General features: G+C 36.5%; 4 protein-coding genes across 14 annotated transcripts; 2 read left to right on the top strand and 2 right to left on the bottom strand.

Annotated features, from left to right (window-relative positions):
- Positions 1-928: 928 nt before the first annotated feature.
- Positions 929-21296, top strand: LOC105691177 (pseudouridine-5'-phosphate glycosidase). 3 transcript variants are annotated; one of them, XM_048653636.1, is made up of 11 exons: positions 964-1443; positions 1775-2137; positions 2397-2736; positions 2892-3019; positions 3117-3176; positions 10405-10407; positions 11683-11888; positions 12315-12514; positions 18538-18782; positions 19130-19449; positions 19622-21296. In XM_048653636.1, exons 1-10 carry the CDS (start codon positions 1186-1188, stop codon positions 19436-19438), a joined length of 2112 nt encoding a protein of 703 aa, XP_048509593.1. In that variant the 5' UTR covers positions 964-1185; the 3' UTR covers positions 19439-19449; positions 19622-21296. The 3 variants fall into 3 exon arrangements, with proteins under 3 accessions (XP_048509594.1, XP_048509593.1, XP_012264907.2); XM_048653637.1 differs by lacking the exons at positions 18538-18782; positions 19130-19449; positions 19622-21296 and adding an exon at positions 14172-14506 and having other exon boundaries at positions 929-1443; XM_012409484.3 differs by lacking the exons at positions 10405-10407; positions 19622-21296 and having other exon boundaries at positions 968-1443; positions 19130-19615.
- On the bottom strand, positions 6482-11176 carry LOC105691180. Of its 4 annotated transcripts, XM_012409498.3 has the most exons (4): positions 10734-11176; positions 10434-10558; positions 7401-8638; positions 6482-7283 (listed from the first exon to the last, which is right to left on the bottom strand). In XM_012409498.3, exons 3-4 carry the CDS (start codon positions 8494-8496, stop codon positions 6997-6999), a joined length of 1383 nt encoding a protein of 460 aa, XP_012264921.2. In that variant the 5' UTR covers positions 8497-8638; positions 10434-10558; positions 10734-11176; the 3' UTR covers positions 6482-6996. The 4 variants fall into 4 exon arrangements, with proteins under 4 accessions (XP_012264921.2, XP_012264920.2, XP_012264922.2 ...); XM_012409497.3 differs by having other exon boundaries at positions 10434-11176; XM_012409499.3 differs by lacking the exons at positions 10434-10558; positions 10734-11176 and adding an exon at positions 9313-10401.
- Positions 15773-18183, bottom strand: LOC105691182. Its single transcript, XM_012409502.3, has 2 exons — positions 17781-18183; positions 15773-17419 (listed from the first exon to the last, which is right to left on the bottom strand). The coding sequence occupies exons 1-2, from the start codon at positions 17914-17916 to the stop codon at positions 16917-16919; spliced, it is 639 nt and encodes a 212-aa protein (XP_012264925.1). The 5' UTR covers positions 17917-18183; the 3' UTR covers positions 15773-16916.
- On the top strand, positions 19835-26520 carry LOC105691178 (ras association domain-containing protein 8). Of its 6 annotated transcripts, none has more exons than XM_048653659.1 (12): positions 21442-21605; positions 22236-22297; positions 22537-22665; positions 22755-22865; positions 23068-23403; positions 23664-23784; positions 23864-24102; positions 24359-24520; positions 24590-24706; positions 24811-24950; positions 25890-26197; positions 26340-26520. In XM_048653659.1, the coding sequence occupies exons 3-12, from the start codon at positions 22594-22596 to the stop codon at positions 26438-26440; spliced, it is 1707 nt and encodes a 568-aa protein (XP_048509616.1). In that variant the 5' UTR covers positions 21442-21605; positions 22236-22297; positions 22537-22593; the 3' UTR covers positions 26441-26520. The 6 variants fall into 6 exon arrangements, with proteins under 6 accessions (XP_048509617.1, XP_048509616.1, XP_048509615.1 ...); XM_048653658.1 differs by having other exon boundaries at positions 21442-21701; XM_048653657.1 differs by having other exon boundaries at positions 21442-21851.
- Positions 26521-27087: the final 567 nt, after the last annotated feature.

The following is a 27087-nucleotide window of genomic DNA, read 5'->3' as shown; positions in this document are numbered from 1 at the left end:
TGATAATGGGTGGCGATTTCAGACAACTATTACCATTAAAAGTGAGAGGTATGTACACCAAGTGTGTTTGATGTTGACCCTCCTAGCGGCCACGTGCATTGGGCTGACTCTGAGCAGTTCGGTCGCTAGCAACGAGCGCCAATGAAGGCTCGTCGTGATCGTCAAAGGCGAGCGCTCATTGGCGGCAATCGAGGCGGCCGGCGGCAGTAGAAGGTTGTCCGATTTAACTCGACGCGCTTGGCCGCTAGGAGGGTCAAGATCAAACACACTAGGCGTACGTATGTATGTACATACGTACATACGTACGTGCGTACTACACAAACCGTGTTCATAAGTGGAGGATGTAAACATTGCGCGATTTAATTTAAGTTCACGCAAAATATCACTAGTCGAATTTACAGCAGCGCCACAGCAGAGGTCGGGGAATCCGGCGCCGCTCGACTCGCATCAACCGGCCGCGATCTGTTATGATCCACGGCGTTGTCACCTCACAAAACTGACACAGCCATTCAACGATGATTTAACGATAAACGAGACGCGTTGGCAGTCTGAAGGAGTTAGCAGTTAGAAGTTAGCATGCCATTATTATCCTTAATGCGTCTCGTTTATTGTCCTTTTCTTACAACACTCATTTCGAATGCATCAATGGCAAGTGTTTACTCTGTCATCAACGGAGATCATCCTATCCTATTTAATTCACCATGTCATTTCTCTGATCAAGATAACAACATCAGTCGTGGTTTCTACGATATTATCGACAGATAGATTCTAATATTTTTGGTAAACATGCCGTGGATCATAACAGATCGTGGCCGGTCGATGCGATTCCCCTACCTCCAACGAATTCAGCTCTGAATTCGTTGCCTACCTCTGCTGTGGCGCTGCTGTAAATTCGACTAGTGATATTTTGCGTGAACCTAAATCAAATCGCGCAATGTTTACATCCTCCACTTAGAACACCGTTGTTTGTTTAAAGCGGTCTTTTTAGTCGTCCGCAGATGTCCCTAGACTGTTGCTCATATCATCTATACTATCACATACCATTGATAATAGATCTATTCTCAATGCTTGTACACTTTTGTGTTCAGACACCGGCTTTTTCTGGCTGCTAACAATCAGTGCTAATCTCAAATATTGTCAGTAATTCAGACAACAGTGGCATTAAAAAGCCACGAGCATTTCGTCATGACTCGTGTATTTTGCGTGTGGTGCATCCGCTCTGTTGTCCCCAATTTCAAGCAACACTTCGTAAATCATCTCCTGGTCGGCAATCGAGGGTTTGGTGTTGATAGTCATTCTCTGGTTTACAACGACGAGGTGACGGAAGCCAAGAAAAACGATCGCCCCATTGTTGCCTTGGAATCGACCATAATTACACATGGAATGCCTTATCCTGATAATATAGAAACCGCCTTACGAGTTGAAGATATAATCAGAAAGCAGGTAACGATAGATCTCGTTGAAGGGAATCGGTGTTGCTGGAACTTACCCACCTGCCTACACAAGATCGGTCAAAAGTTAAAATAAAACTCAACAAGAAACCCATAAAAACGCGGAGCCTTAAATCGAAAATATGAGAGATCTCAAATGTGGCTTCCTATTCGGTCATTATTATCATTCAACAAGAATTATTCAACAATTTGTGTGTTCACCAATTTCTTATATGAAAGGAAGTCCCTTCACATTTATCTGTTCCGCATTATTGAAAACAGAGTCCCAAAGTTTTGCCAATTATAAACTCAATGAATCGTTCATATGTCCACATGGTTTCTAGGGAGCATGTCCTGCAACAATTGGTATTTTGGGTGGAAGAGTATGCGTAGGTATTGACCAAAATGGATTGGAGAAACTTGCTTCAACGGAAAGCGCAAAGACTGTGAAATGTTCACGAAGAGACTTCCCCTTTGTTATTGCAAATAGGCTTAACGGGGGGACTACAGTCAGCGGAACGATACTGGTTGCAAATCTTGCTGGTATCAAGATTATGGCTACAGGGGGTATTGGCGGGGTACATCGATTTGCTGAAACAACATTTGATATCAGTGCTGATCTAATAGAGCTAGGACGTACACCAGTCGCAGTTGTTTGTGCTGGCGTAAAGGCTATTCTTGATATTCCCAAGACTCTAGAGTTCTTAGTAAGTGAAAATTAAGCTTAACCAGCCAACTAATGATCAAAACAGGTGATTCTTCATTATTTATCACTTGCTACTATGTTCGGTAAAGTCGTCAATTCAATGCAAGAAGCCCATTTAACCATAAGCGTATATAGTAGTATTGTTTACAACCACGGTTTGAGTAAATTTATTGCATTCATATATAGTTCTTAGACAATTACCATCGACTATTAATTATGAGTAACCTTTGTAAGTACTTTTGTGTTATACCTTTTTGCAGGAAACTCAAGGAATACCTGTGGTGACTATAGGAGAAGAAAAAACATTTCCTGCCTTTTATTGTCGCAAGACTGTTGATAATATCCAATCCCCTTATCAAGTTTCAACTCCGGAGGATGCAGCAAGTCTTGTCAAAGCACAAAGAGAGCTTGCATTTGCTGGTGGAATATTGTTGGCAGTACCAATACCTCTGGAACATAGTCTCGATCCTGCAGAAGCCGAAGCTGCAATACACGAAGCCTTGAAGGATGCTGCCCAGAAAAATATTAAAGGGAAAGATACTACTCCGTTTCTTCTACAGAGGCTCAACGAACTTACTGCTGGAAAATCTCTTCATTCTAGTATGACATATTATTATTGATACAGTTTATCCGAACTTGAATTTCTTGAGTAGAATGCCCCTAATTGGAAAACAATTGATTCCAACAGTCCCATTCATACAAATGCAATGTACATGAATTGTTCTAAGTATCTTTGTTCTTGACTGTATTTGTAGATAAAGTGCTTATCGAAAATAATGCCAGAGTCGCGGCAAAGATCGCGGTTCATTTATCCGTGCGGAAGATCGAAGATAATCGAAGCACGAGCGTTCAGTCCACCGTAGACGTTAAGAAGACCGGGCCTGTAAGCAAATTTTGATAAAAATTACGTCATGCATTATTCTCGTTATACTACAAATGGAACATATAGCGTCATTTCAGTATATCTGTTATTTTTTCAGATAGTTATTGGTGGAGCAATTTTTGATACAATAGTTCAGTTGACCGAGCCAACGATAAATGTAAGTAGAAGTTGAAAACTGACAAAATATTATACTAAATAACCAATTTTTATTATATTCATATCTCATATTAATCATTGTACGTATGGTAACATTATGTAATTACAGATGAATAGTTTTTATATACACGTAAGGGTAATGGAGTAGGTATTTAAAGAGAACTAGAAACGTAATACGGAAAAAAAAAAATGGTCACCAAAGAAAATATCAGAAGAAATCAGTTGTTCAAGTTTAGTGGCTGAATAATCTGAGCATAATTCTCAGTCTAGCGTTACAACATTTTTGAATGTTATTTGGATGTATCTTGTGCCGTTAATGTGAGAATATGTAAAAAAGTAATTGAGAATTAGTATTTGAGAATTCGGAAGTTTTAGAAAAGAATAAACAAGAACATAAACTATCTACATTATGAATAATTTTTTGTAACAAATTTCTAATTTGCGCGTAATTGATTGTTTAATATATAATATTCCGTCAAAATTGATAGATTTTCTTCCGATTCTTGTGTCAGAGTAATTAAAGTGATACAGTGAGGAGCTGAACGATTCTGTTTCTTTCTTCCAGTCTAAACTAGCATGGATATATTGAACGCGTTCATTATATCTATGCTTGTATCCAACACTATTCTTCTATATTTTCTGTGACGAAGATAATATTTTTACTAACGTATAGCATATTATTTCATTTAGTAGATAAATACAGTATCTAGCATTTTGGTAGTTGTCAGTATTTGGACTTAAAGCAGGCACTATTCAAAGCTCTCTCTCTCTCTCTCTCCCTCTCTCTCTCTTTTTCTCGCTGGCTCTCTGTTTCCTTTTCATTCTTACTGCCCTTCCTAAAATCTTGATCATTTGTATCCTTTGAGAATTGCTATCGCAAAGTCTAGTAAACGCATTCCGTTTCTTTCTTCCATTCCTTCTTTTCAGTTAATATATCATTGACAATTATTTGTTGGCTATCATTTACTGAACATTAGAAGCCTTAGTTTCAATGATACTGTGTATGTATCAAGAGTGAGTGGACCAATTGAACAAAGCGAGGAATATAGAGTATATAACAATCATGATACATCCTTGAACTTTATGCTACGACTGTTAAACTACCAATCAACCCAAGTGGAAAATATCTCGATAATCAAAATATGATGATTCTGATCTATTTGAACCAGGTGAATAATAGTTTTATCTTTTGCCATGAGATGAAATAATCCGTACTTGCTTATCAGTAAGTTCATTTCTCAGTATCAATACCGCCTCTTTTATCCAATACATATTTCAATCATACGCATTGATTATGATTATGATTTTTGTCTTTGCAATTAAGTGATATGACATAATTTAGTAGGCAAGCCTGAGCATTCTGCTATCACCAGTTCCCATTGCAATGTAACAGAATCACTGTATGCATAGGTACATTTTTGCAGTTTTGTCATTTTGACAGTTCGGTAATAATCACTGATTCTTCATTCCTTTCATTGGTATTTTCAAATTAACAAACTCGATAATATATTCCCGACAAAAAATCTTAAAACAGTACAACCAAAGGTGTGAATGGCTAAGAAAAATATGAAAATCCTAATATTATTTGATCCACCTCGCTTTGTTATTTGGCCATTTGTAACAGACTAGGGTAATTATTATTTAGCGCGTGTCTTTGGTTTAGGCAATTTTCAACAATGCTGCAGCTTTCTAAACATTTGTAAATGTGAAATCATTAAATAATTGTATTTACACGCAACTGCAAAGGCTGTGTTTTAGCGAGGTTTAAGCGTTGACATTTTTATAATCATATTACATTTAATAATAATCTAATCTCATATTTGTAAAAAAACCAAGGACGTGTAAACCAGTGAGAATGTCATTACGTATTTCAGGTACTACTGTTCAAGTACTTTGCTGTAATTAATTATTTTATCACCAAACAAAGATTAATGGGAAACTAGCAGTTGGTACAATGCCTCTTTGGTTCATTCCTTTCTGGCTTGATAAAACATATATGTATATTTGTATCCATTGTAGTAACATCGGATATACCCGCATATCTTTAATATTCAGATGAATCAGTACTTGTGGCATTTCTCAAAAATAAGCGGTTTAATTGTAACACTAGTTACAGCATAATATATACAGTCTACATGTAGATGAACGCATCCATCGCGTTGGCGCTTGCGATTCGATGATCGTAAAATTTTTATGTAATCCTAGCTAGGAAGCCAATCATTTTTATTACCTTTGATTTTATTATATATATATGCATATATGTATACATACACACATATATCTACATTTATATGTATTAAGGATGTATCTGAAAGTGAGGCATTTATTTCAACATATAAATCTCACCAGAGTAAGTCATTTAGCCAAATATTATTCCTATCAAAGTTATACGATAACGGAAATACAGGAATACAAAGTTTCCGAATTTAAGTGCATTTATGAACTCTTTTCACATTTATTTCTGTGTCGTATTTTTTTTTCGAACTTTTTTTACTTGTTAGTATTCTTGGAAACATGTTCTTTAGTATTATTAATGTATCAGTATTTGAAACTTTGCATCCCTGTATCTCTGTTATTCTACAACTTTCATCTGAACAATATTTGACTAAATCATTTACTCTGGTGGGATTTATATGCTGTTGAAATAAATGCCTCTCTTTCGGATTAACCTTGTACATGGAGAATTTCACCAATTCTATGAACCCAAACCAGTGACCCTCTTCGATTCTTTCAGCGATTTTTCATATCATAGCTCTTGGTTCAAAACACGTCTCTGATCGTCTCCAAATTTTTGTGTCCAGCTGTTTTTGAGTTATGAATTTTCGAAAATTCAAAATAGCACTGTGATCGATGTTTTTTGGAAAAATTCTCAAAGATACTATGGTTAAAGATGAACAATTTTTGTTGAAAAAATTTTACCAATTTTTGTCTCAAAATAAGTAAGAAATTGGTGGTTTAAAAGAACGAATGTTTGTGGTGGTAGAAAAATTGAAAAAAATAGCACAATATTTTCTAAAAACAATCTGCCCACTTTTTTATTTATAAGCGAAAAATTTTCGTCACTGGCCATAGTAATTTTTAAAATTAATTATAAAAAAATCAATCACAACACTGGTTTCAGTTTTCGAAAATTTAGAACTCAAAAACGGCTGGATACAAAAATTTGAAAAAGATCGAAGAAGTTTTTTGAACCAAGAGGTATAATATGAAAAATCACAAAAAAAATTGAAGAGGGTTTTTGGTTCATCGAATTAACGTGGAATTCCCCAAATATACCTATATACATGTATATACATATATATTTAATTTTTAATTTTATGCTTCGTAACACGAATCAACGCAGAATACTTGTGCCAAAGATGCTGTAGCCTTACTATTTCATTAAACAGCACAACCTAGTCTTTAATAATTCCTCAAATCTTTGCTTACTGCAAAGAGTCGATGATATAGTTTGATTATATAGAGAAAATACATATCATTTGGTGAGCCACAGGCTTTTTGTTTGTTCGGCAGCCTCTGTAGTATTTATTCCATGGTATTTTCGTTTTAAAGTTATTAAGGCTACTCACCTGCACTCCCTGTTTTTCTCCAAGGTCTCACACAATCATGAGGTCTCTCACACAATCAGTAGCACTAGTTTTCTGTCTTGTTGTGTACCTATATGAGTTCCTAAATCAACACATAACACTGTTCTTAAGCTCCTGGCTTAGTGGCAGATTAAAAACATTAGGTTTCTTTTACTTATATAACAGTGCTTGGGAGGGCTGTCTATTGTTGCTTCTTAGAAAATGGTTCCAGGTGTATCGCCACCATCTCCATAGTCAGGTGTGTCTATTTTGTGCCGAACCTCCTATTCCTAACACCTGACTGTTACCGTTGGATAGTAGCAATCTTCGGTTGAATTCCCGCATCTCGTAGTTGTTATTTCCATTGCTTTTTTCCTTTGATGTACAATTATGGTTCCCCGGTGATGGATGAGTTTCTTCCAGTATCAAAGCACAATGACTATTTGTGTCACTGTCAGCACCTGTATCTTGTAAGGCATTTGCTAACAACGGATGCCTACCTCCTCCACATTCGTCAGGTTGTAACAACAGCGTCGCATTTCCTGTAAAACAGAAAGACATAAGAATATCAGTTGTGACAGTATAAATAATACAACATAGTCTAGTTCCCACAAACACAATTCTGTGTTTCAACCTTCATTGTGTTCAGTCTCACTCACCAGAGTTAGTTGAAGTAGGTTGCAGAGTTGTACGGCGTAGGATACTTCCATTATTGTTACTTGGATCGGAAACGATCTGAGCTAGGGGTTGTGCAAAGGGTGTAGCAGCAGGTGGAGGTTCTCGAAGTAGGCGTATTTTCTGTATCATTTCTCGAATCTCATACCTCAGTATACCAAGAAAACATAGTTTGGTGAATGCAATGACACAAAATCCAAGAACAAATAGTAAATCGGCAGTTCTTCTCAGCCATCTTATTAGTGATTCGTCACATCCTCTGGCATAAGGTTGCTGACATGTGTCACTAATGTTGGCCATTGTAAGACAACAGCTCTGTGGCCATCGAGAGCCAAAATCTCTTGGCCCAGTTACACCGCAGCATGCAAATTCCCGCTGAAGTCTGTCCCATTGCTCGCTAAATCTTGCCTCCTTAGCATATTCCGTCTGTAAGCGAAGTCTCAATATTGGCCTCAGCTCTGCCCTCATTTTCTCAAAACGGAAGACCCAGGCAACACCTACAACTGCGTCTCCAAATAAAAGAGCCAGGAGCAACAACCAGTAGGCATTTAAAAGACGCGCACTGAGTCTCCTAGCTGCCACGCAGCCAAGTAATTGTACTAGACCCAATTGTGCAGCTAAAGCAAGAACTGCGTACAGGGTTGTAATATCAAAGGGCCCTGGAACTCCTGGAACGAGGCGACGTCGTGCATCTCCAGAAAATAATAGAGTTCGAGCACCAGCCGCAACAAACCCCAGGGCACTTCCTAAGAGGACGACGTTGCAGGCGTATATCCAGAGCCGATAATATCGCATTGCGATCCCCTCGCCAGGAAGTTGGCCAGCAGCTCCGATGCCCCCTCCACTATCAAAGTTACCACCTATTCTGTTGGGGGGCGAGGTAGCGGCCAGGGTGCCAACAACCACACTATTGTTACGATTAATTGTAGCGCTTTTATTGTTGTTATTTATGTTGTTTCTCTGTTCTGTTGTACCCTGTTCTAGCAGGAATAGAAACGGAGGTTTGGCGCTACTGTTATTGTTGTTTGGACTGTGCGTTGATTGCGGCGACGCGGTGCGTTGCAGCAGCATCACCGTCATACTATCAATCCTCCCTTATTTCACTTTATCTTCGAACAACCTTTCCTTGGTTCAAGGTCACTCAGTTAGTTCCAAATGCATGAGGTAACTGTCTATGCACTTGACTAGGTCTTGGTCCTTGCTTTGGGAATGCAAGTACATTCTGAAACAGATACAATATGTACTTTAATAAATTCTTTTAATCTGCATTTTCCTGCATACATAACAGCATTCTAACATCGTACTTGAAATATAAAACAAGAAATAAACCAGATTACAAATAAAGCTTCATTTCTTATATTGTTTCGGTGTTCGGTGGAAATGGAGAAAAGATCTGGAGATTTAGCAAATCGAATTTAGGGCACATGCACAAAGGCAGAATAACTCTTGGTAAAAAAAAAATCAGCAAAAATGACTTCGTAATTGCAACAGAATAAAACAAATTTTGCAAAGAACTATACCACAACTATTTTCAGAGCAAAATTGAACTATACAGAGTTGACATTGACTCGCGCATTTTTCAAATTCCTCTTTTGTATCTGGCAAATCTATTTACATTTGTCGAGCAGAGCTTTAAATATATCGAGAGTATAATTGATTATGTAATTTTCAATACTTATATAAAGACTATTTGGCAATGCGACTAAATACCCGGCAGAGCTCTTTTCTTCGTCTCTCATTCCATTACTAATTATTACATTGCAGTAGTAGGTTTGCAATCAGTAATCACTATCTACATCACACGTAGTATGTATATACACATATTGATCTCACAAAGAGAAAAACAAACCGGAATTATTTTTCCCCTCTTTCATAATAAAATATTCATTTATCTACCTCGTTGATTGCATATCGTAGTCATCTCCTGCTTTCGAGTACGGGCAATGAAGAGGATTCAATGAAATCGCAACCATATCGGAGTCAGATTTTAATTTCACTGATTCAAAAATGCAGATAATCGATTGTTCAAATAACACAATATTGATTATATGCTTTCAGCACATCGCGTCGACCATCAACTTTACCTCATAGGCACAAAAAATGCCAACAACGCGAGGGATAAAATTTTGTGAATCGTTCATTCTTCGAAGTTATATCCTTCTGGCGGCATACAATAGCTAAGATATATTCTATTCTAATATCGATTTCTACAACTGCCAAAGTGCCGCGCACGACTGTTCGCAAGCTTCCAACTATCGGCGAGCAAACCCCTGGACTCGTATAGTTGCATTATATTCGTTATGCCACTGCCTTAATTTTTACGTACAAAATCGTGGGATCCGTAAATCCGAGGAGATGTTAACCTTAACTCAGCATCACCGTGCACTACACGGTGACAATTTATCAACTGATTTTTACATTCAACAATTTACATGCGCATTCACGCTGAGTTCATATTTTACCCCATTTATAGAGACATATATATATTTAAGTGTCGCAAAAATTATATCATAGTTTTTATGCCCGAATGATTTGTTGCAAAGTTGTATGTCAACGTATTGTAATTATAGCACGCGAAGACATTCGAAGCATCTTTCAATTAAACACCAAACACCTCAAAAATCATATGTAAGGGTGAACTGAATCGATCGTTTGACGGTTTCGCGCCTGCCCCAGCCCTTGCGAACCTTACGCCCATTCCATTCGCTTCTTCGGTGCAGATTTCTTTGATAATAATCGTAATAAGAATAACGGCCGCTTTCGATCGATGATTAGAAATTATATTTTCCCTAAATAGGTTTCCATATACCTACTCATCTGCGTTCGAAATGGGATAATTCTTGGCGATGTGACCAAGAATATAGTGAGTTCAAACATTCTCTTCGACTAATTGTTGCAGGAATTCTTGTTGTCGCTGAATATGGCGTATTTATATTGTGTGTGTCATCGTATGATACCTTATTGTTAGTTGAGTTTTTCTCGTTACAGATGGTATGAAATGATGCTGCTGCACTCACCTCGGATATGATAGATTAATTTGCACCTTCTTCAATAAATTTGACATCGTTAGACGACACCGTATTGGATTTATTCATCCGCTTCGGTCAAATTACAGGAATTAGAGCAACCATTCGGATAATACCTGTAATTGTGGTCACGTTACGTCTACCATCGCGTTTTCGGATATTTTCACCGCCACACGAATCGTATTGACTAAAGTTCATGCTAATGTGCGACGGAATTTCGATTATGTGGAAGCGACTTCGCGAAAAATTAACTTACAACAATTTCAATATGATTTTATAATTCTTACGTACTTTCTTACACTCAGAATTTTTCAGTTTGACATATTTACTATATCAAGATTTGCGGCAGCGAATCGTTGTTAAGTACGCCGGAGAAGCGATCGTTAGTATTGTTTACAGCACTGATCATGACCTGTGATTATAATCCGCGTTTTGATTTTCAAATTCAATTTACAACGTTGGTTTGCCTTTTTTTACAGCCAGGGGGGAAGACACAACGCGAAGTAAGCGGACCGAATAATCTATTTAAAATTATTTGACCAGATATCTCGATTCCCTGGCTGTAGGCAACCCAACTGACCAAATTCACCCTCTCGAGATGCTTTCGCGGTCGTCATGATAACTAAAATCTTCATTTTTTGTCGCTGCGTGCGCAAGGAGGCAATTGCAGAGGGAGAGGGTCGCAAAGTGGGATTAATCCGGGACGTTTTCTGCACGATCAAATAATTATGTTCAGAGGAGATCACACCGATGATACGAAACTTTGCACTCCCCGCTATCTTACATGTTTCTAGAACTGAATTTGCAATTGTTTTAGATATTCAAATTTTTTTTGTGTTTTTGTTTTCAACTTTCCGCTTCAGCCGAGAAAGTTATCGTATACACCCGGAAAATGAAAAGTTGAGCTTCCTCACCTCGATCCGACCTTGGAACTTGGAACAACTTTCTCAAAATCATTAGCATCTGATCTAATTTAGAGCTGATTGAATTTTGAATCTGATCGGCTTGCTGTTTCTTGATTACACAATAACTTCTCAATTTCTTTCTTTACACGATGATATGAGCAGGATTGATCTAAATTCTGATAATTTTTTCTTTGAGATTTCATATGAGCTTTTTGTACTCAATTAGTTAGGACCAAAAATCAAAGATTATGTTTACCTGAATTAACTGAAACTTATTGTTAGTGAGAGTTGGTTTATAGGGTCCCTTAATCTATTTTAGTTGTTTAATTTTACAGTTTGACGGAGGAACGCACAATGGAACGAGCCGTGAGAGTTGTGGAGGTGTTGGCCGAAATGTAGCTGCTGCACTGATCAATTTGGGAATTAAGAAAACGCGATTGTTATCCGTTGTTGGAGACGACGCTGCAGGGAAGACTTTAAGAGAAAGTCTTAGAGGCGGGGATGAAATGGTTGAAGTTCTCAAAGATGTTAACACTGCAAGGTAAAGAGAGCTAATCTCAGCTCAATGAAGAGAGATGAAACCATTCATTTTTTAGCTATGTCCAAGAACATCAACTTGATTCTTAAATTTTTACTTCCTATGAAAGTTCATTGACGCTGAGTATATCCGATTATTCGTTCAAGTTTCTATGAAATATCCGTCGGTTTCAAGGGATTTTACATTCATCTTCAAAACAGCATGTACATACATACATCATTGTACAATGCATCAATCTGCTGTTATCATAGCTTGATTTCTATCCAAAATCATTCGGCTGGTGTTATTCAAAAGTATTTGACCATACAAAATACTATGAGACATCAGTTACTGTTGGTATAATTTGAAAATTGTTGAAATCATTTTGTTAAAAATGAAATCAATGTAACTATAACCCACAATATACTGAACAGAAATACGCATTACCAGATATATGGCGCTGGTCGACATCCACGGAGAATGTCAATTTGGGGTTGGTGAAATGATGGCTCATAAAAAAATTAGTCCAAGCCTCATACGAAAATATAAGTCCCAGCTGGGAAAGGCAACTATACTTGTATTGGATGGGAATCTCCCTTTGGAAACATTATCAGAAGTCTTCAATATCTCTGCCCAATTCAATATTCCAGGTAAGTTTCATTGGTTTAATCAGTATTTACTATATTCTCAACTAAATATTTAATTCATCATCCATCATAACAAACGAATTTCAAAAATTTCACACCTGTCTGAGGACAAACGAATTCAAAGGAATCTCAAAATTGGTGTCGTGTTTTGAATTTTGGTTCAATACATCTATGATCATACTAATTTCTTAATGATTTTCGACCATGATGTTTGGTCAAATGAGATTCTTTGTGAACGTAATAATCGGGATAACAATGCAAATTCAAATATTTATTTGTAATACAAAAGGATCGTACACACGAATGTAAATATTAATAGTAAAACTAATACTAGGCACGATTAGTGGACGGAATGTGCAAGTTGTTACATGGAGTGATGCTCATAAACATACAGACTTTTATACCCCCTTCGGGTGTGTGCTGTAATTTTTTTTCATAACTGAGACGGATTTGAGAAACTGAGTTCTCAATTTAGCAAAAACCTCAATTCTAATAATTAACTGTTATTATGCCATAGCAGATATAAAAGAATGCTCTTCGAGGGTATTTCCAAACTTATATAGCATTGATGAAAATATTTCAGTACTACATCACCGTTCGAAGAGATTAGTACGCCACAAGGATAGATTTCAACTCAAATTAGAAGTTTTTAATAAATTTTTTCAACATAATCCTATGATCTTATGAGACTAAGAAAGGTTCTCATACATACACTATTAACAATTATACTGCATACGGACAGATGGTGTAAAATGGATTGATTTTCAAGGAGTTTAACGTAATGTACCAATAGTATAATCGATTTCGATTGTATTAGAATTAGCTCAGATATTTTATTCTTGTTAATGCTGAAATGATAAGTAAAAGTCAAGTCAGTATGCAATTTTGATGAAATAAATGTACCATAAATGCATATTATTAGTTCCATGGTAAGTTATCATTCAAGTTAACTTACAGTAGATAAAAGATATAATTTCAAGCCTCAACTTATGTGACTGATGACTAAATTTGAAATCCTATTGCTCGATTTGTTGTGAATATAGAAACAATTCTTGTGATTTTTTTTCTTCAAAACAACAAAAAGCTTACAATCCGAGGTGTAGCCGTTTTAGCGCATTACTGAAGTACTTAAGAAAATGAACAATCTGCATATTAAAGTGGAATCAATATTAATAACCAACAATCAGGATTTATCAGTCAGTTGAAAAATATCATTTTACATGAATATTGTGTATAGATGCTATGGACAGAAAATATAATTATTTGTCGAACAAAGCTGCAATTGAATGGTTGAGAAAACTCGTTTTAAAGACATTCAAAGTCTTTTAATTCCAGTCCAGTAAATGTTTCTAAAACAGATTAAACACTTAAGCCTGAGATTCCAGTTGGAAGCGTGTTTGAGATTCTTTTAGATGATCACGTTTTTTACACTGAACATTACTTTCGACAAGAAATAAAGAACTCGCTATTAATAATAAGATGCTGCTTACGACACCCAGACCAAAAGACCAGCCCAAATAATTGTTTTCATGTCCAGGCATCCAACCCTCAGCATTTCCCAGACTTGCAAAAATGATAACAGCAAAACATCCGCAAATTCCAGCTACCAATAATAGGTATCCTATGATTCGTATTAATTGAATGTAACGTCGTTGTTCAGGGTCACAGCATAGCGTATACAGTAGTACCAATCCAAATGAAACGACACACAATACGAAAGCCACTGTAAAGAAAATCTGCGTCGCTACCATGAAAGCTGCAACACCAAATCAAAGCTCACATCAATCCATGTTTGGCATAGAGGTTATTTTGTAGCAGTCAGGTGAATAATAAATTCAAACAAAACAAGGAACCGAGTCCGAATAACGATCTTTGTCATTCAGATCCAAAGAGGTGCATCTAATAAATCTTTTAGTGCCATTCTAATTGAATGTCTGAAAAAAAGAGATTGTGTAAAGAATGTCTGGGTTAAAGAGGGAAATACTTACGAGGTAAAAGGAAGCCTCTGATATCAGAATATTTTTTGGTGAATGGATCGTAGACCCATCGACATCCACTGAAATAAAGCTTGGGTGCGTCAGCCTCTTGTGGATCAGGAAGAGAGCGGAAACAGTGGGTCCACAACCCGAGTTTATCAAGCTTTGCTCCTGTTATCCTGTAATCACTGACGAGCCATGCCGGGGTGCCAAAGCTCACGCAAATACACACTAACCCCGTTAAAAACAAAGCCACTCCCACCTTTCCAGATAAGCTTATCTTCTTTGATGAGGAACTCATGGTTACTACTTTTGTCGTAAATTTTATCACTGAATGACAGTCGCCCGATGCGACACAAATATCCTAAACTAACATTAACAAAGAGAACCGATTTTATACTGGAACACCAGTAACCACGCCCTGCTGCTGTTACTCTTGCATCCAGTACATTCAGTTTACGTTGACAGCGGCCATATTTACGTTTGAATAACAGCATTCATTATACATAGGACCGAACAAGGCCCCATGAAACGCACATACATTGATGCAATTGTGTAGGTAGGTGGGTATCATTTGCGGTAGGCATGACCGAATTTTATGGGCGCGCCCCAGGGTTGCTAGGATCGCTTAGGCGTTTGCAACAAACACGGCAATTATTGTTTTTCAAGTAGCGAAATTTACTCAGAAAATATTGTAACGTGCATTTCTATATCTCCTCTCATTCAAAATAAATTATCTTGTAAAGGCTTATTTGATGACAAATTTCTTCCAAAATAAACTTACAACTGTATATCTTCTGTAATCGAAACTCATATGTTCCAGATTTGATGAAAAATACTCAACTAACAAATGTTTATATTTGGGCGTATCTTAAAGTCTTTAATAACTAGCATTCATCACATCAATGATAAAACGCAAAGCATCAGGTTCCCTGAACCTTAGGTCCGGAGCTGTTAACATATGTTATATCTATGAACGAAGCTTATGAATTAGTCATACTTGCTATGAAACTGATACATTGCTGACACATAGATGAAAGGAGAGACGGACAGACGCATCACGGATATAATTATTGCCACTATTTTATAATTGTTGAGAGAAACTACTTGCATAGCGTTGATGTGACTATGAACAGCACTGGTATACCTTAAGGGAAAGGTGATTCATAGGTAGATCTAGGATCAGAGGTCATCATTTGTTCGCTGCATAGAACTTGACTATTATATTAGCTTTCTGTTGTTTTCATGGGAGAATAGGTTGTTACGCAAATGCAACTGACGAGAGTTGAGTTTAATAAGTTAACATATTTATTACAATAAGATCTCTTTTCATAAATATAATATAAAAGGTACAAAGGGGTTTAGAAAATACTTGTATATTTTTCAATTATTCGCTTAGTTATGTTGTAGTTGCTTGAGGCACTTTCAAAAATCTATGGTTATTATACAACTAACACAGTAGTAAAATGATTATCAATACTTCACCATTATGTTTTTAACAGATAATTACACTTAATTGTGGACGGATTAAAACCAGGAAAGCATCGGTAGATCTCTTTGAATTAAATTTAAAATACTCATATACTTGTAATTTATAGTCAAGCAATAAAGTTCGTATTGCACGCGAAATTCATTGGTTCCAATCAATACAGACATGAAACGTATTGCTTGTCTGTACATTGAATTGAATGTAACGCTATTGACACTGTGTAGAAACAAACCAACACCTATTACTGGATACTGATCTCAATAATCTCGCCACTCGAAATCTATCAATATAAATTGATACTATAACAAATCAGGTGTCTTTTGGAGATAATTATCAGACAGCAAAACTAATTCTTCTGCCTTTCATAAAGTGCACCATGACATTTCAAGAATAGCATTTGCGAAGAGTCAATCGATTTAGTATGGCAATTATGTCATATAATTCGAAATTAATAAAGTCGATTTCGGTCATTTTAACAGGCGTTAAATATCCAAGCCGTACAGACGGGCTGGAGGTCTAAATAAAAGGAAAATATGAACCATGAGTACTGAACTCCCTAATTCTAGTGATTGCAGTTTCGTATCTACCTATACACTTTATGGTAAATACAAATTAAATGCTAAGAGGCTTGTTTACGACCGCTCTCAAAGTCGATATTTGAATAAAAATAACAATTTAGTTCTTGTAGCTTCCTTGCCTTTAAAAATCGCAAACACCAATCCGTTCTTCAGGTGTGTCAAACTCAACAATCAAAAGCACTTTAAACCACGGAATTTATTATTTAAAGTATGTGATAACAGCTGGAGAGGCTGAGCACCCTAGGGGTGGTAAATAGTTGGAAATAAAAAAAAACACCTAATCTAAATACAAAAGCGAGAGTATGGATGAAACGCTTCTTTTTTGGAATGGTCGGATAGATAACTACCTGTTACTTCGATAATTAAATATTGGTATGAGTTCTTGGCTGTTCGACAAGAATATGTGACTCTTTCTTCCGGGTTCTCCGAGCTTCGATCAGGAACAGGATGCCCCCAGTATAGAGTAAGACTGAACCAACTACTGCCAACGCAAACGACCAGCCAATGTCATTATGCTCCCAATTAGGCATCCAATCACGACCGTCACCTTTTGCTCCAAATATTATAACTGCAATTAAGCCAAATGTAGCAGCAAGAGTCAGAGTTCCCCCAGTAGCCCAAAGATATAATTGATATTTTTCATGTTGACGAGATCCCAAAGTGCACAGGAGCGTTAAAAAACCTCCAACTAAAAGCAGTGTCATACAGAGTGTAAAGAAAAGTTGCACCGCCACAAAGAATCCTGGGAGTAGAAAATCCTGGATTATGTAATATTCCTCTTCAAATATCCACCAACAGTCGTTGAATCTTGTGTCGTAGAGATGCCTTATGTCTTTGAAGTTTTTGAAGCATACCTGCCATAGTCCTGTAATTTGAATATCATACACATAAACATGTAGGATTTCATTGTTTTGAAAAAAATTTCTGTTGTTGAATAAGAAGTCTACATTCTTGAAAACAGTAACATACAATGAAATGTAGAAGAGTTCACAAGTTAAGAATCTATAATACTTTGCATCGGGAGATTAATTCAAATAATAGGCTGCAGATTGCAATAAACTTAGGTAAATGAGTGGTAAATAATGTGACTCGAAAATTGAATGGAAAACTATCCAAATCACAAAGGAGAAGAAGATTCACCCTCGTCATGTGAATTTTGAAAGTGGACGTACTCCCACAGTGTCATTTTATTCAATGTAGTTATAAAATTGTTATTGTAAAATTACCGAGTCTGATGAACTTTGGCTCTGCTAGTTTACCATCCGTTTCTAGCCAGTAGGGCGTGGTGAATGCAATAACCACAAAAACAAACGCTAGCCCAGTACAGATAGCAGCCACCTTTGAAGTTCGAGACTTGCCCATTATATTAATTTTATTATTACGTTCAATTTTGTTGATTTATTGTTGGGATTATTCGTTTGTTTACTAGAGCGTAGGAAATGCCAGACTGATTACGAGATTACACAAGCCACTGATATACAAGCTCGTACGTACATACGTACGTATGTACATACAAGCTCACAACAAAACTGTTATTTTTTAGTTCAGTAAATGCCGCACACTTCACGCATATGACGATTGATTCATGCAGGTCGGCCATTGGCGAAAACCAATTACAGCCTGACGTCGTTCCTGACGTTACTAGTTCATTCAACCCTTCATTTCAAAATCATTTGTAAAATTACCACACAATTGATCAACCTATTTTTACTTTATAAGTATAAACTAACGCTAGGTCTCCTATTTGAACCTTTTTCTCTATTTAATATGGTAGTTTCGAACCGGATGTTGGAATTTTCATTTCAAATTCAGACACACTGATTATCAATGATAACGACAAACCGCTTGATTGTCAGAAAGTGAAATAATAACAACAAATCCAGACGCTATTCTTGTCCCGACTATTATGAAATATTGATTTTATTATGTTTAATGTAACAAAAGGTAGATCATTGCTACTGATATTATTATGCCTTTTTACAGTGTGGTACGAACCAACAGACGCGAGGAAGGCAACAAAGATTTTTCAAAATAACGAACACTGGAAAAGTCTGCTACACTTTGTTTCCCCCAACCAAAATGAGTTGTTGGCCATTGCTAGATACTTGGAAATTCCTGTACCTAGTGACTCTTCAAGTCTTAATATAGACACAGTTAAGAATATTACTGAGAAGGTGGCGGAACACATTCCAGTTGTTTTGACAACACTTGGGTCTCAAGGGCTTCTGGTATAATTATTACCCTGCTAATAGAATATTCAATGATTTCAATTGAAAATTCATAGTACAGCTGATAATGAAAAAATTATAACTGACTAGACGTATGAACTTCCAAAAGGAACTGGATTTCTTCATAATTTAATCAATTTTCCGATTTTATTTCTCACAAAATTGAAATTTTTTCATAAATCATATGTTCAATTCACAAAGTCACATTGATACCATAACTGTAGACTCTCAGGAATTTCTGATACCACAGTATATTAAATTAATATTAGTATTAATATTAGTATATTATTAAATTACTATATTGAAATATTAAATTACTGTACAAAACTTACATCATCTATTTACAGGTATCTAGAAAAGCAACAAATACAGATCCCTTTTACGATGAGAATGGCCACCTTGTGCTACAAGAGACCAAAGTTCAAACACGACTATATTCTGCTATTTCTCCATCTGGAGGTAACCAAAAAAACATAGTTAGTGTCAGTGGCTGCGGAGATTGTCTTGCTGCAGGCGTAATTTTTGGTATTGAACAAGGATGGGGTGAAGCCAAGTGCTTGAAACTAGCCCTCCAAGCTGCATCGCTCTCTCTTGTATCCCACGATTCTGTTCCAGCAACACTTTCAACCATTGCCATGTCGTTGAAATCTAGTTGATGCATCAATAGGTAAATGATTTTATCTTATGAGAATAGATGTTGGCACTGCTACACGAAGTTTGTAAAAATTAATCAATTATGTTAGAAAGGCCATAATGCTTACATATAATGTCATAGTTTATGCTCTCATGTATATCTGAAAGGACGTGAAAAAACTTTTGAACTCTTCATTACATTCCAGAACCCCCAATGAATTCTGCGTATGTGAGATGGCAAATCTTTTGTATTTTTTAAATGATCTACGGATTTTTATGGCATCTTTCGAATAGGCGTGGCTTGAATATCAGTCCTCTGGTGGCTAAAATATGAAATACTACAGATAGGCTCCTACGAATGTTTACGACTATTCCTCCGTAGTTTAAATGGTATTTTTACTTATTGTTAGACAGATCTATTCATGTTTCAATAACTACGAATTAAACAATGCGTGTGTCAATTCAAGAAATTTGTCCTTTCGTCAATGTAACACCTCAAAGCAGGAATTTTACGGGCGGTGAGAACATCATTAATAGGGCTCTTGTTAAACTGCGGTAAGGTTACTACAATACCTAATTGCTTGATCCATTTCTCGATTTTCAAAAGCTTACCTATTTTTCTAAATTTAACCTATGCATTTAAACGATCGAGTTCTTCTTATTTGTAACAATGACTACACTTTCATTTTTTCGAGGAAAATTGAAAAAACGCACCGTATCATTTTTGCACTGAACTCTATACTAAACTGGAACGCGCGCGAGCCTATATTTCGTGTAGCGACCTACGGTGAGAGAGAGATAGTTGTATTTGGTGTCGAACGCACTTGTCTAATATATAGGAACTATCTTACATAAAAACATTGACTATCAGAGCAGAAAATGGTGTTTAACACTCATGTAAATACTGAACTTTAGAGTTTAATTTAAAAAAATTGATTGCCAAATTTACTGGGAAAGTGGTACGAGAATCGACGAGATTGCTTCAATGATACAATGATTGAAGATACAATGTTAATTTTTCGATTTTTTATGGCTAAAAATAGCGTAGACCCCACTTGTAAATAATTACCGAAAATCTATGAAATCTACAATCTATTTCTATGATCACTAAAGCTCGGTGCACACGACGCTTTTTTTGCGGCTGGATTGCTTGCTAGATTTGCCGCTGGGATCGAAGTTGGCAGCGGTGCTGATTGTGAGTGCTATGACGTTGAGTGTAGATGCTATGATGACTTCCCTGCGAGATTGGCTTCACACTGCTTGCCGTTATGCGCGTTGGCTGTGCTGTGGCTATTAAACTGATTCCTTAAGCTGTGGAATTTGTTTGAACAGTCTTTTGCCGTCAAACACTGCTCTTCTTTGTATGCGTGTATTAGGACGTTTATTTGCTCCGAAGACTACTTTGGAGCCATTGATTAATATTTCAATTAACGAAAAACCGCGAAAAATATTATGATCTTTTCACTTTACGAGTATCACACAGTGTAAACATTCCTGTCGTAAGCGACCAATCCGGGCTCAGGGATACACCAGAAATGTTTACAATGGAAAGCTGCCATTCAATCTCGCAAGCAAGCCATAAAAGAAAATAGCAACACAATCTATCACCGAAATCTAGCACGCGAGCACGCTTCGGAGCCAGCAGTGACGTCACTTTCTTGCCGCGCAGCCAGCAGAGTAGCCATCCTGGGTCCTCGCAAGCAATCCAGCAGCAAAACAAGCGTCGTGTGCACCGGGCTTTACAACCATACACATAACAATATATTACTTTTACTAGGTGTTGATGGGAATTTCGTTTTGATAGATTAAAAATGTTCCTATAAGTTGACGAAAATAATTTTGAGCTTTATAAAAATACAATAATTATGAAAACAGTTGAAATATTTGCTATTGATATGATCTGACACATGTGAACATTCATAATTTAGCCTACTTTGAGAGGTTACAGTAGTAGCCACTAGTTGGCGTATTAGAGTTCTTTTCTGTCTGTGAGCCTGAAATTGAGCTTGAAATTCTGTGCCTGAAGTGAGGAGTGGTGTAAGGGTAAAACCACTGAAATAGAGTTATCTCTATTTCAGTGGGTAAAACCAACTAAAACCTAGTAAAACCAAAACCGTGTCGCGGAATTCACTGCCGTTCGATAACTTCACTTTTTTTAGATTCTTATTCACTTATTGGTTTCTTCAACTGGTAATAACAGTCCGACCGATTCCCAAACGTTTTTCTTTCACCCCGCATCCCGACAATCGCAACCGTTGTGTGTTTGGCAACAATTGACATCCACTTGTAATTAACCTGTTTATACTGTTGGTTTCTACACTTCAATCTTTGAATATTTGGACGAAGTGAACTAAAATTCGTCGATTCTTTCACCATTTTCTTCACGTTCAATGTATTGAAAGCAGAACATAAGCTTGCTAACTATTCAAAATATTGGTCAGTAGCGATCAACATTCTATGATATTCCATAGATTACGCTTCACATTCTGCGTGTATTTAATCTCTCGTCATATTATTCACCAAAATACCGCCCCTTTTACCTAAATTTTTTGATCACTTGTTGAGAATATTCCCACTAGTATACACAGAATTACGCAGCTGTATTTTCTGTTGATAAGTTTACTAGTCATTAAAAGCGTCAGTTATGTGTAGTTAAATTCTTTTTAGTGGTTTTGAATTTAATTTATTTTAATTCTATCTATAGAACAATGAATGGCCAACATCAGGTCATTTAGTGAAAGAAAATTCCATAATTAGCTGCAACCTGCTATCCATAAATAGCCATCATAATTAAAATAACTCAAACTGCTATTTTTAAAGAAGCTGATCAAGACCTGGAAAATTTGAACCAATTGTTGCACCATTAGCATAAAAAATTCTAGGTATTTACACGTATCATTGTTTAATGTACTATGAAAACTTGGTAAAAAAAAGTAATACTATAGAATAATTTATATAGTCATTAAAACTAATCTGTGCTTATAATTATTTTGAGTTTCTTGATCTTAGACTTGGACAATGATGTGTTCGAATTTGGAGTGTAATATTTGAGACATGTCAAGTTATATAACAAATGAGTATGTTGGTATTGATAATATACATATGCTGTCACTTTCGACAGTAAATCTCAAACAGAAAATGCAAGAAATCAAGCAAATTAACAAGTTCAGATGACACGATGGAGTTGAAAGTCTGGGTAGAAGGATTCCAGCGCATTGTTTGCGGAGTTACTGAGACCACAACGTGTCAGGTTTGGCAATCTTATCGCACAATATTAAGATGACTACTTGAAAGCTGATCATCAAAATTATTACTTGATAAATTTTGCTCTGTTCAAAGGATGTGGTATATGCGTTAGCTCATGCAACTGGCCAAACAGGCAGATTTACCTTGATTGAGCGTTGGCGTACCAATGAACGTTTACTAGCTCCATATGAAAATCCACTGAAGGTATGTCATTTTCCTGGATTTTATAATGTATCGAAACTGCACAAGTATGTCAATTCCTTGTGTTTGCTAAAATGCAACCATTAGAGCCAATTTGATTAGTCAGTGTGTCGAGTCAGCTCCATTCCAATAACCAACGAAACGTGTGGTTTTTGGCGTGTTCCACACCATTAGATAATTCTAACTTCTGGACTCAATCTCACAGATTTTGCTTAAATGGGGAGAATATTCGTCAGAAGTCCAATTGATATTAAGAAGATCGTCACCTGAAGGAAATAAGACTCAAGGACCTTTGGGTGGTCGATCCACGCAGAGATCTCAAGTAAACGGACTTCCCAGTCCACAGCCTGACAGTACTCATTCCAAAGAGGGAAAACATACCAGTTCCGCATCTCAAGAATGGCAAGATTCCACGCGCAATCCCATGATCTCCATTTCTCCGGATATCGATGACTCCAGAAGCATGGAACGAAGTCATGACATCAGAACATCACTTACATTTGGTGGACTCTCTAGTAATATACCGGACAGCGCTTCGGAGGTAAGAAATTAAATCAGGTAGCAAAGATATCACATCACAATGGTTCCAAAACACCGACACCGTTGAAACTCAGTTTCAGTAACAGAAATAAATTTTGATAAGCAACTTTATATAATAGTATTCATCGTTGTCTAGTCTACTGACACATGATGAGAGAAAAGAATCATGAACACTCATCATTTGTTCAAACAATCTTAGTTTTGAGTTATTAGTGCATGGCTATTGCACCTATTCACTATACTGTTGTCAAAAATGTTTAGGTTCAAATGGAAAATGTTGCAATAGTCCAACCGACACAGCAAATGAAAACAAAAGAAACAATTGCTCATAAAGCAGTACATAAAGCAAATCAATCTCCGAATCGAGCAAGCAGTAGCGAACGTAAGTTCCCATCATCCTCATGACAGTTGTGATAAAGTAATGAATTTCAGAATCCTGCCGCAACTCTGGTTTTTTTCAGATAATGCGTATATACAGCAAAGGAAAATACGGGAAGTACCTCCATACCGAGACCCACCTGGACTAGTGTCTCCTGTTTTGAGGACTCTTCCACCCTACAGAGATCCACCTCCACCAAATCTTAGCAGCCCCAGTAGATCTCAATTTTCGCCAATGTGTAGCGGAGGAAACTCACAGCTTCATAAAGAGGAACAATCTTCACCAAATAACTCTACTAAGTTAAAGAGGAATTTGTTCAAGGTTTGTATTGATGAATTGTATTCATCAGGGTCCGCACTTCAAATATGACTTTTTCAAAACCGAATACCTTCTGAAAATAGTTCTCAGGTATTACATGAGTACCCCAGAAACAGGCCAAAGAAAAATCAGCTCTGTGACCATAGCCGTCACAATTTACTGATCAATAAAATACACTGTCAATGCAATTGTATTCCATAAAAAAGAATCAGTATCGGAGTTCAATACCACAAGCCTCCAATTACCTGTAACTTTCTAGGAATTTCACGAGCAAAAGAATCAGACTCAAGGCGGCAATCAAGCCCCGGGACAGATGCAAAACATGGTTACTGTTGCCTACACTCAGCGATATGTTGAACTGGTGAGATTAGTCAATAGACAACGTGACACCATTAATGCACAACAAGCAGACTTGACAAAGGTATTTGTGAAAAATTAATTGTGTATAAGATTGGTAAAGTACATATTGTGCTCATTCATTCATTTTCAGTATGATGCAGAGATATTGTATCTAGAAAGCAAAAATAAAGAACAAATACATCAGGTGGATTTTATTTCTCATGAGGTGAACCGCTTCGAATCAACGGGTCGTATACTTGAAGAACAGGTACCCAAGTAAAATTATTCTTGTATTTGCACTTTTCAATACGTGATATTTTTTATAAAAATATGCAAGATTAATGACATTTATCATGAACTCGTTTATTGCAGCTCAAAGAATTAGCCCATGTAGAAGAAGAAAGTGAAATTGTCAGGCAGCAAGAGAAGACTTTAAAATCGGAAATAACATTGCTCAGGTCCAAGCTTGCTAATTGTGAAACAGAACTGCTGCAGTGCAAGAACAAAATTAGGTATTCAATCACATGAAATTTCGATACAATTTGACATTCTAGAATTCTACGCAATGTCTTTGTATCTGTAAATTACACAACAATTTGGAAACTTATACCTATTTAACCTCTAGACTGCCGGCATTTTTGACTGAGAATAATTGTTTGTTTTGGTAAAAATTCCTTTTCCATTTTTATCATATGCGTCACGATAAGTCTAGAGGTTTGTATAGAGGCCCGAATAGTCCTCTAATATAATATGAGGACGAGATGAGTATGAAAGAGAGACAGAATAAGGAGACGAAAAAAAAAAGAAGGAAAAGAAAAAGAGGGGAAAAGTAGAGCTGAATTCAGCGGACATTACAACATCAGGTGTCGATCAAGGAGATCGAGCGCGCTCCAATAAATAAAAAATGTATCATAACGACTATGCATTCTAGTAGCATTGAACATATATATCAAAATTGATGTACCAAAAAATATCCCCACAAAAAAACCTTAATCTATGATACAGTACAAGTTTGAACAACACAATATTCTCCAAAAACACGCAATCCATTTGAAGATTAACACACAGACATAGTACTCCTCAAACATTTCACCATCACACAATGAGCACATCAATCACAGCGACCATCATCAACGACAAGACACACACATATAAGGTACAGCTTCAAAATAACATCAAATAAAAAAATTTCCTCTCTCTCTTTCTTACGTAAAACACATAAGCATTTTCATCGATATACGTTTTATAATAAGGAATTTCAATCGGTTGAAGATATTCATTTACTTGTCTGTTTATTATTTCAAATCCTACTGTTCTGCCTTAAATTGAAATTTCAACCAATAACAACTTAGTCTAACTCAAACCAAAAAACGTGATTCTTACCCATTGCGGCAGCCTTGGGATTAATTAATTAACGTAGTTATGTTTTTATTGAATCTCCTAAATTGCAGGCTTGTGATAGAGGAGCTTTCATCGGAACAGCACACAATGAGTCGTGAGGTTGATGAAAGAAAGATGATGGAACGAAAAATAATTGGGGAGGTTGAACATTTACAGTCTGAAGTAGAACATGCAAAGCGATCAGCAGAACTGGTAACGCAGTGCGCAGAATCTTTGATATTAGAAGTGGCTGATCTAGAATCGACCATTGTTGAAAAAAAAGTACAAGTTGAACGTTTGGTAGCTGATATGAAGGAAGCTAATTTGCAAAGTCTTGCAGTTGCATCTCAGGATGACCAAATAAAACATCTCCTCGAAGGTGACACAATTTATCATCATTAACATATCGCATGTCATTTCATTATCTTCCAAAGTGAAAGAAGCATTTAAACAATTGCAAGAGAGAATTCCTAAAAGAACATTTATTTAATCAAACGCTAGTAAGATATAAACAATTTCAGGGGCACTCAAACCTGGAAGCACCCGTAAAATGATTGGTTCACCGAGGCAGCTTGAAACGGCAGTCCCTACCAGTAAGAATCCACATGGGGTCTGGGTTTGAAAATTCTACTAAATCTGATCAGTGGAATTTCTATCTCAAATAAAGCTCGTACTATATGAATCCAAATACCAAAATCTAATTACCATACACACACACATACAGCTGTAATTGCTAACCCATTTCAATTCTAACATACATCAAATCGGCATTGCTTTAATTATGCACACAAGTTGATATTAGAGCATGATACACCAGCCAGTGCAATAAGAAATCATCTCATCATTTGCACTCTATGTTCATTGTAACTATTAAAATCGTACTCACAGTACGTTTAGATAATTTTGTTTCATTAAAGTTTTTGTGGACTTACAATTGTTAATATTCAGAAGTACTTGAAAATTTCAACATTATTTTTTCAATGTGATCACCAAATAACTAGAGAGTAAAGACTGAAAAGTTATTTGCATTCATCAGTGGAATACTGTCTCACAAAGTTAGTTATTTGAAGAATAATAAAATAATTTCACTCACTTAATACTCCCAATTGAAATGGAGTTGGTACAGCTGCAAGTACATTTATGTGCATGTGGAAATTATACTACTTCTGTATTTGGCAGATAATGCAAAATTCGTGCATATCACTTAGCGTTTGTAAAATGTATTGATATTTTCATGACATACTTTAAAAATGCACAAAGCATCACAAA

This window comes from Athalia rosae, chromosome 4, assembly GCF_917208135.1.
Source record: "Athalia rosae chromosome 4, iyAthRosa1.1, whole genome shotgun sequence".
NCBI lineage: Eukaryota > Metazoa > Arthropoda > Insecta > Hymenoptera > Athaliidae > Athalia > Athalia rosae.
This window is presented reverse-complemented; position numbering and strand designations above follow the sequence as displayed.